The 12,178-nt window shown below is 59.8% G+C and overlaps 2 protein-coding genes across 4 annotated transcripts in view; one reads left to right on the top strand and one right to left on the bottom strand.

The window, feature by feature from the left end:
• Positions 1-9,587, bottom strand: part of DNMT3A (DNA methyltransferase 3 alpha) — a 100,059-nt gene extending 90,472 nt beyond the window's left edge. For 2 of the 3 annotated variants that reach the window (XR_451857.2, XM_007191261.3), the window contains exon 1: positions 9,458-9,587. The gene's annotated coding sequence lies outside the window, so the exon portion shown is untranslated. Of the gene's footprint in view, positions 1-8,867; positions 9,000-9,457 lie in introns of those variants that run through there. The other variant, XM_057557931.1, reaches the window with a different exon arrangement.
• Positions 7,701-9,802, top strand: LOC130709358 (basic proline-rich protein-like). The gene is made up of 3 exons (XM_057557900.1): positions 7,701-8,425; positions 8,715-8,877; positions 9,134-9,802. The coding sequence occupies exons 1-3, from the start codon at positions 7,701-7,703 to the stop codon at positions 9,800-9,802; spliced, it is 1,557 nt and encodes a 518-aa protein (XP_057413883.1).
• Positions 9,803-12,178: the final 2,376 nt, after the last annotated feature.

Here is a 12,178-nt window from a genome sequence, read left to right as displayed (position 1 = left end):
CCCTGCCCCACTGGGCTTCCCAGCTGAGCTTCCAGTACCAGGCAGGCCCTCAGGCCACCACTAGTTGGGCTGGGAATCGCAGGCCTGTGAGAGGATGGCAACAAGCACCACATTGTTGCTGGTAATAAAACCATTAGGAACCACTGCTGTGTGCCAGCTGCCAGGCCCGGCTGTGGTCAAGACCCTCCCATGCCTGTGGGCCAGGGGGCAGAGCTAGCCCTGCCAGCAGGCCCAGCAACCAGAGGAGAGGCCACTGCCTGCTCTGGACCCAAAGAGAGCAGAGGGCAGGAAGGGCGAGGGCCCAGGGCTTGGGGGACCTACTGGGTCCCTACTGGGCATGGACTCTCCAGAAACTGACAGAAGTACATCAAGATTCAAGGCCCAGAGATCAGATGGCCAGGGCTGGCTGAAGCACTCAGAGATCAACCAGCCAAATCCTGGCTTTACAGAGGAAACGGAGGCCCTGTGACCCCTAAGGGGTGATGAGGATGACAGGCAACATTTGTGGGGTCTTGGAAGGCAAGGGGGCCTTCAACAGGGTCATCTCGCCAGGTCCCCAGATTCACCCTCATGCAGCCCTGTCCTGACCCGACTCAGAGAAAAAGAACTCACACCTCCTGCGTACCTACTATGTGCTGGGCGCAGTGCTGACAGTTTTCACACAGTATTTCATTTGATTCAAGCAATACCAGTAAAATGTGGATGCGATTCTTATACCTGATTCACAGATGAAAAACCTGCAGCTCAGAGACTTTTAGGTCCCTCGGTAGCTATGGTAGTATCAGGGTACTACCAGATGCAAATCAAGGTCTGCCTGCCTCCCGGTCACTTCTTTGCCCTGCATGTCTGTCCCCTTGCAGCCTGGGGCAGCGGGCGGTCTGCAGAGGGACCAGCTCTGGGCTTGCTTCCATGCTACTGTCCTTTTATTTATCTTCCTGCCTCACTCCAGGGGCAGGAGTGGGGCGGGGCTGGGCCAGAGAAGTCCACATACCCTTTCTCCTGTTGTCTTTAACAGGGGCAGCCTCAGAGGGCACAGCAAGCTCCAAGATGGCACCCATGGGCGGGGGCTGGGGGATGGGACCGTGGAAGGGGGAGGTGGGCGCTGTTGCCAAGCAACAGGCAGAGGAATTTATATCTGTCCCTCCTCACCTCTCCACCCTGTCACCTGGGTCACTGCCACCTGCTCCTGGGCCTCCAGATCACAGAGGCGGGCACAGCTTGAGCCCACATGCCAGACGAGTTTCCCAGGCATCCCCTCCACCCATGGCGGGGCCTCCTGAAGCCCCATTGTCCTCCCTGCATGTGGCTCCCCAGGCTATGCCAGGGCTGGGTCACCTGAGGTCCATACCGAGAACATTTGGGTCACAACAGCAACGAGACTGAAGCCTTCAGGGAAGATCCTCAATGATTTGTTTCCCATCCTGGGTCAGAACTGAGAGTTTCCAGTCATCAGCCTATAAAGCGAACTTGGTCTGCTGCCCCGGAGTGAACCAGGGTGCTGCCAGCTGCCTGTTTTCCACTCTCACCCAATCCCTACCAGGCCAGGCCTTTGCTTGGAGACCTCAGGGTCTGCAATAAATCTCCCTGCAACCTTTCCAGAAAAGACAAGTACCTGAGTAGCCCCACCCTTTGCTGTCAGTCTCCAAGCCAGTTTCGTATCCATTATAAAAGAGTCCACCCTTCCAGCCCAAGGGTGACTCAAATTTTTATAAGTTCTTATCCAGAAGCTTTAAAAGTGTGGTTTTATTTTTGTTGTGGTCATTAAGAAAGGAATGCATGTGCCTTTACATTTTTGCAAAGGTTACGAAAGTGTATAAAGTAAAATGGCAAGGACTCTGCTGACACGTTTGCTGGGTTATCCTTCCAGAATGACTTTTTCTAAGCATTTGCTAGCCTATAAGTGTGCATACTGGCATGTATTTTAAAGGAATTTTACAAAAATGAGATCACACTCTGCACACTGCTTATTGGGGTAACCCCACACCATATCATGGACATCTAACATGTCAGAATAGACACGCTTCCTATCTCATTTCAAAGCCTCAGGGAGAATCTGATTAGATGCCTCTTTATCCACAAATTTAGGTATCCTTTCAGAATCTACAAAATTAATCACACAGGACCATTCCTCAAGAAGCCCCCTGTCAACAGGTTCTGCTTGCTGGAGTGCCAGAGCATCCCAGCTGCCTGGCATGGGCCCGAGTGCCCTCGCCTGCCCCTCCTGGTGTCCTCTGGGGAACCTCCAAGGGAAGGCAGGCTCCCAGGTCCCCCAGCCTCCCAGCCCAGGCATTCCCGGACATTCACCATGATAGGGCCCACATCCAACCCACAGCTCAGTAAGCCACAGATCTGACCCCACTGTCCCATAATGTCCCCTCTGAGCATCTTTTAACCTTTTCAAGTAAGGACCGCTGGCACACCGGGCTCTAGCTTATCTGTTAGGTCTGGAACATCTTCCCCACTGACCCCTGGATCTGTCTACATAGCCACAGAGCAGGAAGAGCACTAGATTAGGCGTCAGGACACCCAAGTTCCAGCCCTCCAGTTATGAGCTGTGAGAGATGGTCCTCCATCCCCTCTGTACACCCAAACGGGGGCAGCTAACAACTGCTCAGAATTAAAAATGACCTTGACATTTGAAACAGAAACAGAGAGGGAAGATCAATAAGGATGACAGTGAGCAGGGCCATGACCTCAGGAAAGAGAAAATAGGAATCTGATTGCAGATGTAAATAAGGCTGGGAAACCTTGGAGGTCAGAGGGGACCAGAGCAGGATGGGAGTGGGCATTGCTGAGCTACAGTTGAAAAAATTTTTTCATTCCCTGCTGGGATGCAGCTAGGAAAGCCCCAGGCGTCCACACCTCCTCCCCCTGTCGCTGTCCTCCAGACAGGCCTGCTATGTGATCAGCAAGGGAGATGTGGCCTGGCAGGCCCTGCCCACTTGCTGTCCTTGCCGGGGCCTGCCAGGCACCTGCAGCCACACCTAGAGGCACGGCCGCCAGCCCGGGCACCTCCCCTCCAACCTGGGGGCTCAATTCAGCTGCACATGGAGGAGGGAGGGAAGAGGGCAGGGCGGAGTCAGGGTCTGCTGATGCCCCCTTTCCCTGTGCTTGCAGCCCTTACAGGAATGTTCTGGATGCTGGGGTGCCTCTGCCTGGGGAAGGGGATGCAAAAACGGGACACGGAGACCTCTGGGAGGCCAGGCCAGGGACCCTCGTCCGCCCATTCACATCATGATTGCCATCACTGACAGAGACCTTGCCCCGCTGACGTTCCCCTTAATCGCCACGACCCCCCGGGGTTGGTGTAATTTAAACCCTGCTCTGTCTCCCTCCAAGTCTGAGCTCTTAAGCTCTAGTCTACAGAATATAAAGGAATCAAGATCCTATACCAAATGAGCTCAGCCGGCCCCTTCCCCTCCCTCCCTTTCGTCCCTCAGTCTCCCCTGCCGCCCCTCACAGCCACAAGCAGGGAAGTTCTAAGCGATTCTCCACAGGCCACACGGGAGTTACAGAGCGCAGGGGCCCACTCCCCTCAAATCAGCGTGGGGCCTCAGGCTGGCCTCCGAGGCCCTGTTCACCGCCCTGGAGTGTCCGCCACACTCCAGCCACCCTATCCCCGGCAGCCTGGCTTCCTCTCCTTGGTCTGGAAGCCCCATCTCTGTGTTTTGAGGATCATCACAGGAGCCACCTCCTCCAAGAAGCCTTTCCTGATCCCTCCAGTTGGTTGTGACCTCACTGTCCTTTGAGTGTTTTATTTCTCCCTCTCCCTTGACCTTGGTCTGTGGTCACTAATTAGTTGGGCACACCCTAAACTCACCGTGTGTCCCCTCAAAGCCCAGCACAGGGTCTTGCCCACCAAGACCCTGGTACAGGGCAACAAACAGGCTGCACTCGGGACAGAATCCGAATAAAGAGCTGAAACTATAGCACAAGGGGTTTAAGGTGGATACAAAGACAACCTGTTGACAACGCGATCTGTTACACTCTGGAACAGATTGCTAAATGGCACTGAGGAGCCTCCCACCTCCGAAGATTTTTCAATCAGAATCAGCACTTTCCTCATCTGTTCAAGATTTTGCAAGAGAGGCAGGAAGGTGGACAAGACTTCACAGAGCACTTCCTGCAGTGCCAGGCCACGCGAGCCGCCCAAATGATGACGCCACTCACGCTAATGCTGAGCGCCTGCACTCCGCCAAGAGCGGAACCAGCATTATCTCCTCTAATCCGTACAACAACCTATGTGTAGCGCCTGGTCTTGTTTCCATGTTACAGGTGAGGAAACTTGGAGGCTCAGAGAAATTGCGCTGCCCCAGATCCCACAACTGCGAAGCGTCCGAACGCCGCTCCTTCTGAATCCGGGGCCCTCCCTTCGGCTGCCTTGAGACAGGCTCATGTGCAAGCTCATGTCCAGGCTCTCTGTCCCCACGCGGCTGCGCGCCGCGTACACAGAAATATGCACAGACACACGTGCACCACACCCTGGCTTGCCCACACACTTAGCCAAGGGGAGGCAGGCTTGGAGACACACACGCGAATCCCCGACACTGCACGGATCTCGGATTTGGTACGTTCTTCTTAAGGGAAGAGAGTCAAAGAGAGAAATGACTGAAAACGAGCCTTCAAGATTTGAGTGGAAAGGAATCTGGCACCTTTCGTTTACTATTAAAAGCCCTGCTCAGGAGCAGCAGAGCACACAGGCCCACAGAGACGCCCAGCCTCCAAGGGCAGTCGGGCTCCTGACCGGCACTACCATCCATTAGACACCAGAATGGAAGTGGAAACAATTCCCACAGGCTATTCCGTGGCCCTAACTGTTGCCTGTTCCCAAACTAGAGGCCAGAGACACACTCAACTATCAATGGGGCATGGGATGGGGGAAGGGGACACGGGCACCAAGTCAGGGACCCCAGGCTCAAGAGAGTGGAAGGTGGCAGGAAGTGCCGAGGGAGGGGAGCATGTGACAGGCACACAGTTGGCCCTTCCGGCCTCGGGCTCTGGGTAGCACTTCCAGCCCTGGAAGAAACCGGGCCTGGCTCCACACCCAAACAGCCCCCAATCTAGCTCCAGGTGTTCTCAGAGCTTCAAGTTCTCTTTCAACCCTAAACTCTAGGGCTTGGATTCTAATGGTAACATTTCAGGCCGAGGATGGGGAGAGGGTGGTCTATTTTTAACTCACCCATGAGAGAGCTGGCAAGACTGCTCTCAGAGTCCCCTTTCTATCTGGTTCCCACAAAAGGGAGCCTTGATGGAGTCCGAGAAAGAATTTAGGTTTTTCAGGTGGGCTTGAGCCTAAGGAACTGGCCTATAAGCAGGCGATGGCTATTCGGGGAACGCAGAGCAACAGCAAGCAGAAGAGAGCCGGGCCACCAAACCTGCCACTCAGGGGAGGACAGGGACGCAAACACAGATGTCCAGCAGACACTCATGGAAACCCCACAAAATGTCTGATGGGGGACCAGAGGCGGCCAGGGCAAGGTCCCGTGGAGACCACAAACTGAGAGGAGAGACCAACACACAGTGCAGGAGCCCGGGAGAGCTGGAGCAGGAGACAGTCTAAGCTCCCCAGAGGGCAGGCCTGGCCCTGCTTCTTCCCAGCCAGGTCACCCTGGGCAAGTATTTTATAGCTTGTCTGTCTTCCTTGCAGGCTTTTTCAGGGGCCCAATGGCGGTGATGTGTGACTGTGCTAGGAAAAGCACTAGGAGCCTCTCTTGTTCTAATGAGATGACTCTGGGTGGGCTCCTGGATGGGGGCTGGTCACCAGAGAGACCAAGAAAGGATGAGAAGCTTAGAGTTTCAGCTTCAAGAAGGTCCACAAGGAACTCAGGAGCTTACCGCAAACTGGACTCAGGGAGGAAACCTCAGAAATTATACACACACACAAGTGTACACGTAAACCTACAGAAGGACACACACGTGTGAAGGCTTAACCAGAGGCTGCACTTTTACACTCTCTCTGGAGTCAGACGTGACAAACCTGTCTCCTGAAGGGCCCTCACCCCTCACACCACCCTCTCCTTTCAAAGGCCCACCCCCCAGGAGGCCCTGCTCTCACTCAGGCCTCCTCTCCTTGGAAGCCATTCCTGATTATCGCTGTGAGGCGAGACCACCCCGCCCCCACTCCTGGGTCTGAAATTCCACCACTAGAATCAGAGCCATAGAATTTAAAAGCTGGAATGGACCTTCAAGCTGCAGTCCAACTCTCACCCCGCAGAGGAATCCCGTCTGCAGACACCCTGACACATGGCATAGCTGTCCTCTTCTCTGCTTCTCCAGTGCCTGGGGGCGGCGGGGGGCAGCCCTTGCACTGTGGACCACACTCCTTGAGTCTAGAAGGAATTCACCTTCTCTGAGGTCGGCTTCCTGTTGCAGGCCCACGAGCCTGGGAAGGAGGACAAGGAGAGCCTTGGTCCGCCCGAGCCAGGAAGTGTGCATTTGATGAGTAGCTGAAGACAGGCCCCAAGGAGCTGGACAAGAGGCTGGAGAGGGGGCCAGGGCCCAGAGGAGTGGGGCCCGGGAAGGGAGGCGGGCAGGTGCCAGACCCGCCACACAAGTTTGCCTGGGCCACTGCCTGCGTGCAGCACATGTGCACACATGCACACACACGCACACAGACTCACGCTTTCACAGAGATCCCTGTCAAACAGCCCAACCAGGGCCTCAACGGGACCTGGAGGCAGAGGGGGACCACCTGGCCCAGCAACCTAGCAGGAACTCCTAACAGCCCAAGCCTCCAAACCCAGGCAGCTCAGGAAACCACCAGGAGACGACCCCTGCCAGCAGAGGGGACAGCCCAAAGAGGGTCCGCCTGACAGCTGGGCTCCCCAAATCCCAGAGGCCAGTCCTAGCTCTCCAGCATCGCCCAAGGAGAAAAGCTTCCCCGGCTGCAGCTGTCACATCTGCCTGGGAGGGAGGAGGCACAGCGGAGCAGCACCTGATCCCAGGATCCCTTCGCAGCCCGCCAGCCCAGGAGGCCGGTTCAGCGCTGGCAGCCCAGGGTGAAACATGAAGACTGAACAGTCCCTCAGGGATGGTGATGGCAGTCTCCGGGCCCAGCAGCAAGGGGCAAGCTGGGTCACAGGGCGGCCGGCTCTTCTCCTGCAGCCTCCTGTCCCTTCTGGTTTGGGAGGGGGCGAGTTGTGTGGCTCCGGGGCCCGGGCCCTTCCTCCCTGCCAGACACAGGCCAGAGCTGCCCAGCTGGGTGCAGGACGCCATCTTGGGTCAAGGTGCAAGCACAGGGGGCTCCTCTCGCGAGCTGGGGAAGAGAGCCCCTGAGAACCAGTAAGCCCCTCACTCCCCACCCAAGGGGCCAACACCTACTCAACTGGCTTTGCACTAGAGAGTGGAGGAAGGACAGAAGGGATGGAGAGAAAAGGGGGAACTAATGGGGGGGAGAGGGAAGGGAGTGGGTGCCCCCAAGAAGGGAGCCTCCAGGAAAGCGAAAAGCAGTTTGGCAGCCAGAGGGCCGCGGGCCCCAGCGATGGGGGGCTGGGGGAGGCCGGGGGCGGGCCCTGGACCCTTGCCAGCTCCGTCAGAGCCGAGGGGGAGGGAGGAGGGAGGGGGAGGGGAGCTGGGGTGAGGGCGGGACACGGACCGAGGCCGCCTGCGGCTCGGAAGCTTGGGGTCTCCCGGGGCGCTGGGACGTGGGGCCGAAGACCCCGATCCGCAGCCTCGGCGAGGCCTCGTCCTTCACCGTGCGGATGCGAAGCTTTCAAGGACACGTCTGCACCGGCCCAGCGGGGGTGCGTGTGCGTGAGTGTGTCCGCGTGCGTGTTGAGTGTGTGCAGGGGGGTGGGTGCTGCTGCAGGGGGCGACCCGGGGCGTCCCCACCAGCCACGCTCCGGGCCCAGGCCCTGCGGCTCCCACCCCTGCGTTTTCCGGCCCCCGCGGCCCCGGCCCGGGATCTTCGCCCGCCCCCGCCCCGCCCCCACACTGCGGCGCCGCCACCGCCGCCGCCGCCGCCGCCGCCGCCCCGGCTCCCACGGCCCGCGGCGGGGGCAGGGAGGAGCCAGGCACGACGTCCCCCCCGCGCGCCACCCGACTCTCCGCGGAGAGGTGTGCCCCCCAAGTGGCACTCTCCCCACCCCCGCAGCCCCTCCCAGATCCGCTGGCACCCCGCTCCCCCAGCCACAGGTGGCCGGAGGAAGATCGCTGCGCAGCGTTCCCCGGCCCGGCCCCCCGATCACCCCTCGGCCCGCCCCCGGGGGCCTCCCGGGTCCCCCGCCCCGCCGGGCCGAGGAGGGCCGGGAGCCGGGGGGAGGGGCGGGGGGCCGGGTCGTGCCAGGCTGCCATTTTCTGCCGCCGCCGCGGAGCCTGCGCGGGGCCCGGCCCCCGCCCCCCTCCCCCGCTCCCTGCGGGCCGCGGCGGGAGCCGATTATTCCAGGTCGGGGTCCGCGCCCTCCGGCGCCCCGGCCGCAGGCCCCAGGTTGGGCCCCGGGGCGGGGGCAGGGCCCGGAAGGCGGGGGCGGCCAGGCCGGGGCCCCTGCGGCAGCGCCTAGCGGGGCACCGCCGCTGAGGCCGGCGGCGGAGGAGGCCCCCCGCGGCATTGTATAGACTTGAACTTGAGCCCGGAGCCGGGCGGGGGCGCGGAGGGGGCTCCGCGCCGGGAGCGGGCGGGACGGGAGGGGGCGCCTGCCGAGCCCGCGGGGACATAAACAAACCCTCAAATCCCCCGCGCCGCCCCGGCCAGCCCGGCCCGCCGTCGCCGCCCGCAGCCCTGGCCCCGCGAGCGCCCGGCGCCGAGTTGCGGGGGTCCGGGAGCGTGCCCCGAGCCGGGCACTGCCCGCCGCCGTGCCCCCCGCCCGGCTCCCCTCCTCCCCGCCCGCCTCCGGGCCGGCCTCCAGGCCGCCAGCAGCGGCGCTCATTACCGTGTGGCCGGTGGGGTCGGGCCGGCCCGGCTGCGCGCCCTAGTGCCGCGGCGCCGCGTCCCGGCTCGTCCTCTGCTCTCGCCGCCGCCGCCGCCGCCGCCCGCGCGCCCTCCCTCCCTCCCTCCCGGCCCGCCTGCCTGCCTCGCTCGCTCCCTCCCTCCGCTCGCTGTCGCGCTCCCTCTCTCCGCCTCCTCCGCCGGGTCCCCCCCTCCCACCCCTTCTCTCCGCCTTCCTCCTTCCCTCCCTCCGGCCGCCCGCGGGCCCAGGCCTCCGCCCGCTGCTCGCCCCCCGCGGCCGCGCTGGCCCCGGCCCTGGCGCTGCGGAGCCGGCCCGGGAGGCAGCGCCGACTTGGGGGCCCCGGGGCGCCGCGACGGGAGCGGCCTGGGCGCGCGGCCGGTCCTAGCGCCCTCGGCCCGACTTCCCGGCCTCTACGCCCCCGCTGGGGGGGGTCCCCGCACGCTGCGGGTCGGAGGGCCGGACCTCGCTGCACCCCGACCCTGCGCTGGGCCCGGGCACCCCGCCTCGGCAGCTCTCCCGGCCACTCCGCCGGGGGCCTGCGGCAGCCCTACCCCCGCGGGGCGCCCCGCTACCTGGAGCTGCCTCTGCGCTGGGTCCCCGCATCCAGCACTGGCCGCAGGGACAGCGGCCCCTCCTCTCCCGCGGCCGGTGTCAAGTGCCTCCCCCCGGCAGCCCGCGGAGCCCCCGGCGGTCTTCGCCCTGCAGTTCTCCCGACCTCCACCAGAGCCCACTGCACTCTGCCTGCCTCAGCACTGGGGCTGGGGACAGCAGCGCCGGCCCATCCGCGCCGCAAGCCCCACGCCACCCGCCACCCCCGCCAGGTGCCGCCGCCGAGTGGAGGCCGGCCCACTCAACAGGACCAAGGTCGGGGCGCCAGGCCTATCCAGGCTGTCTGGGAGGCTCCAGCACCTCTATAGGATGAGCCCCCTTGAAGGGAGTGAGTTCCCCGTACCTTGAGGTGTCCAAGTAGAGTTGAGTGTCCTCAGTTGGTCAGTGGAAGACTGAAAGATTTCATGGCTCGGGGGTGGAACTAAATGACATTGAAGATCCCTTCCAGCTCTAAGATTCTGTGCACACACCTACACTCCGCCCTCATGCTTACTCACCCCTTTGCCGCGAGGGTTGTTCTCATTTCCCATAGAGTTCCCAGGGCTCCAGGTTTCTGACTTGGGGCATCTCTGTCTACTTCCATCAGCACAGCCACCCCTCTGCTCATCACTCTGCCAACTGCCACCGCTAGGGCTTGGTGCTGGGCCCCCTGACTCCCCAGCCTGACTCCTTTCTTCTGCCTGTACCTCCACCAGTCATCTGCCACTGTGTACCCCCATTCCACCCAGTGCTTCAGCTACATGGCAGTGCCCTGAGCTCCCTGCCCCAGGACATGGTGTGCTCCCTTCCCCAGGCACCCACCATCCCACTTATGGACACTCAGGCCCTCACTGCTGAAACCAGTTGTACTTTTCCCTCCACCGCCACCAGCTTCAACCCTCCAGGGGTCACAGGAACAGTTACCTAACTCTTTGGGACACAGAGCTGACCTTTCATCCAAGAGGTTTCCTTCTAGGAGCCCTCTAATGCTTCCAGGTCCTTCAGTCTGCCCACTCCCCATGCCCCAAGGTCAGAGGCCACTCCCTACACAGTTGTCCTGGCCTTTTTCCCTGTCACCCTCACTCAAGTGGTCACCCCATGCTGCTGATGATAGGCCATGCTATCCGTAGTCTCCACCTGGCCAGTTCCAGAGACTTGGGATGTTCCTTCCATGAGGACAGAGACCACCCCGTCATCTCTGTAGCCCAGCACTTGGCACATAGTAGGTTCTCAATAAGCTTTGGATGAATGAATATGTGCATTACAGGTTCTGTGCCACTTTGCTTTCAACATCAAGATGGGCATCCACAGACACGCTAAAGTTTGGCCAACGGGAGAACCATGTTTAGAAAGATGGTTGCCATACCTCTTCGTTCCTTAAGGGCTTATATGATACTGCCCGCAAATAGCAGTGATAGTTTACTGAGTGTCTCCTGTGCGCCAGGCACCAGGTTGGCACTTTTCCTTAGCAACCCTCTGAGGTAGTTTGTGTTATCTTCACTCTATAGATGAAGAAACTGAGGCTCAGTCAAAGCCACACAGTTGGGAAGTGGCAGAGCCAGGATTCAAAGCATGTTTCATCTGACTCTGAAATCATTATAGTTACCTTAAAACATTACAGTTACTCTTTTCTTTTGGCCATACCACACGGCTTGTGGGATCTTAGTTCCTTGACCAGGGATTGAACCCGGGCCCTCGGCAGTGAGAGCACAGAGTCCTAACCACTGGACCAACAGGGAATTCCCTACAGTTACTCTTTTTTTTTTTTTTTTTTACACATGGATACAAAGGGCTGACTGTATCCGTTGTATTGTGCTTTTTTTTCTTTAATTTATTTTTATATTTATTTTTGGCTGTGTTGGGTCTTCGTTTCTGTGCAAGGGCTTTCTCTAGTTGCGGCAAGCGGGGGCCACTCTTCATCGCGGTGCGCAGGCCTCTCACTATCGCGGCCTCTCTTGTTGCGGAGCACAGGCTCCAGACGCGCAGGCTCAGTAGTTGTGGCTCACGGGCCCAGTTACTCCGCGACATGTGGGATCCTCCCAGACCAGGGCTCGAACCCGTGTCCCCTGCATCAGCAGGCAGATTCTCAACCACTGCACCACCAGGGAAGCCCCCTTACAGTTACTCTTAACAAGCCGAAATTTTCAGGGTCAAGTGGGCAACTGTAAGTTTCTATTCAGTAGGAAATTCCTTGGCTGTCCAGTGGTTAGGACTCGGCGCTTTCACTGCCATGGCCCGGGTTCAATACCTGGTCCGGGAACTAAGATCCCATAAGCGATGTGGTGCAGCCAAAAAAACAAAAACAAAAACAAAGCAAGTTTCTATTCAGTAGAACCATTTATGATGAAATCATTGGGAGTCCATGATGTGTGACCTTGGATGTCTGTGTTGCTGGCGTCAAAAGGCCCAAGGTGACCATGTTGGGAGGTTTGCTTGTGTCCAGTAGGAAGCAACCGTGTGGCTACAGGGCTGGTTCCAGAGCCTGGCCTCGGCGTTTTCGGCATGAGGAGGACCCTCCAGGCTGTCCCAGGTAGGGACACATTAATGCTGGCTAACCCTACTGGGCCCTTCTGACCACAAATCACACTGGGTCCAGCTCAGATTGATTTGCCTTTGGGCTCCTACAGCCCCATCATTTCTGTCTGCCCCACTGTGGCCCAGCCAGTATCCTGGTGGACCCTAGATCATCTAGGGTGAGGGGCAGT

Source organism: Balaenoptera acutorostrata, chromosome 12 (assembly GCF_949987535.1).
Source record: "Balaenoptera acutorostrata chromosome 12, mBalAcu1.1, whole genome shotgun sequence".
NCBI lineage: Eukaryota > Metazoa > Chordata > Mammalia > Artiodactyla > Balaenopteridae > Balaenoptera > Balaenoptera acutorostrata.
This window is presented reverse-complemented; position numbering and strand designations above follow the sequence as displayed.

Bases quoted from the DNA above. Each gene is read 5' to 3' on its own strand.
- LOC130709358 (XM_057557900.1), top strand. From the start codon at position 7,701: ATGCGAAGCTTTCAAGGACACGTCTGCACCGGCCCAGCGGGGGTGCGT. The intron at 8,426-8,714 runs GTTGGGCCCCGG...CGCCGCCCGCAG, and splicing joins GCCCCGGCCGCAGGCCCCAG to CCCTGGCCCCGCGAGCGCCC. The intron at 8,878-9,133 runs GTGGGGTCGGGC...CCGCGGGCCCAG, and splicing joins CGCTCATTACCGTGTGGCCG to GCCTCCGCCCGCTGCTCGCC.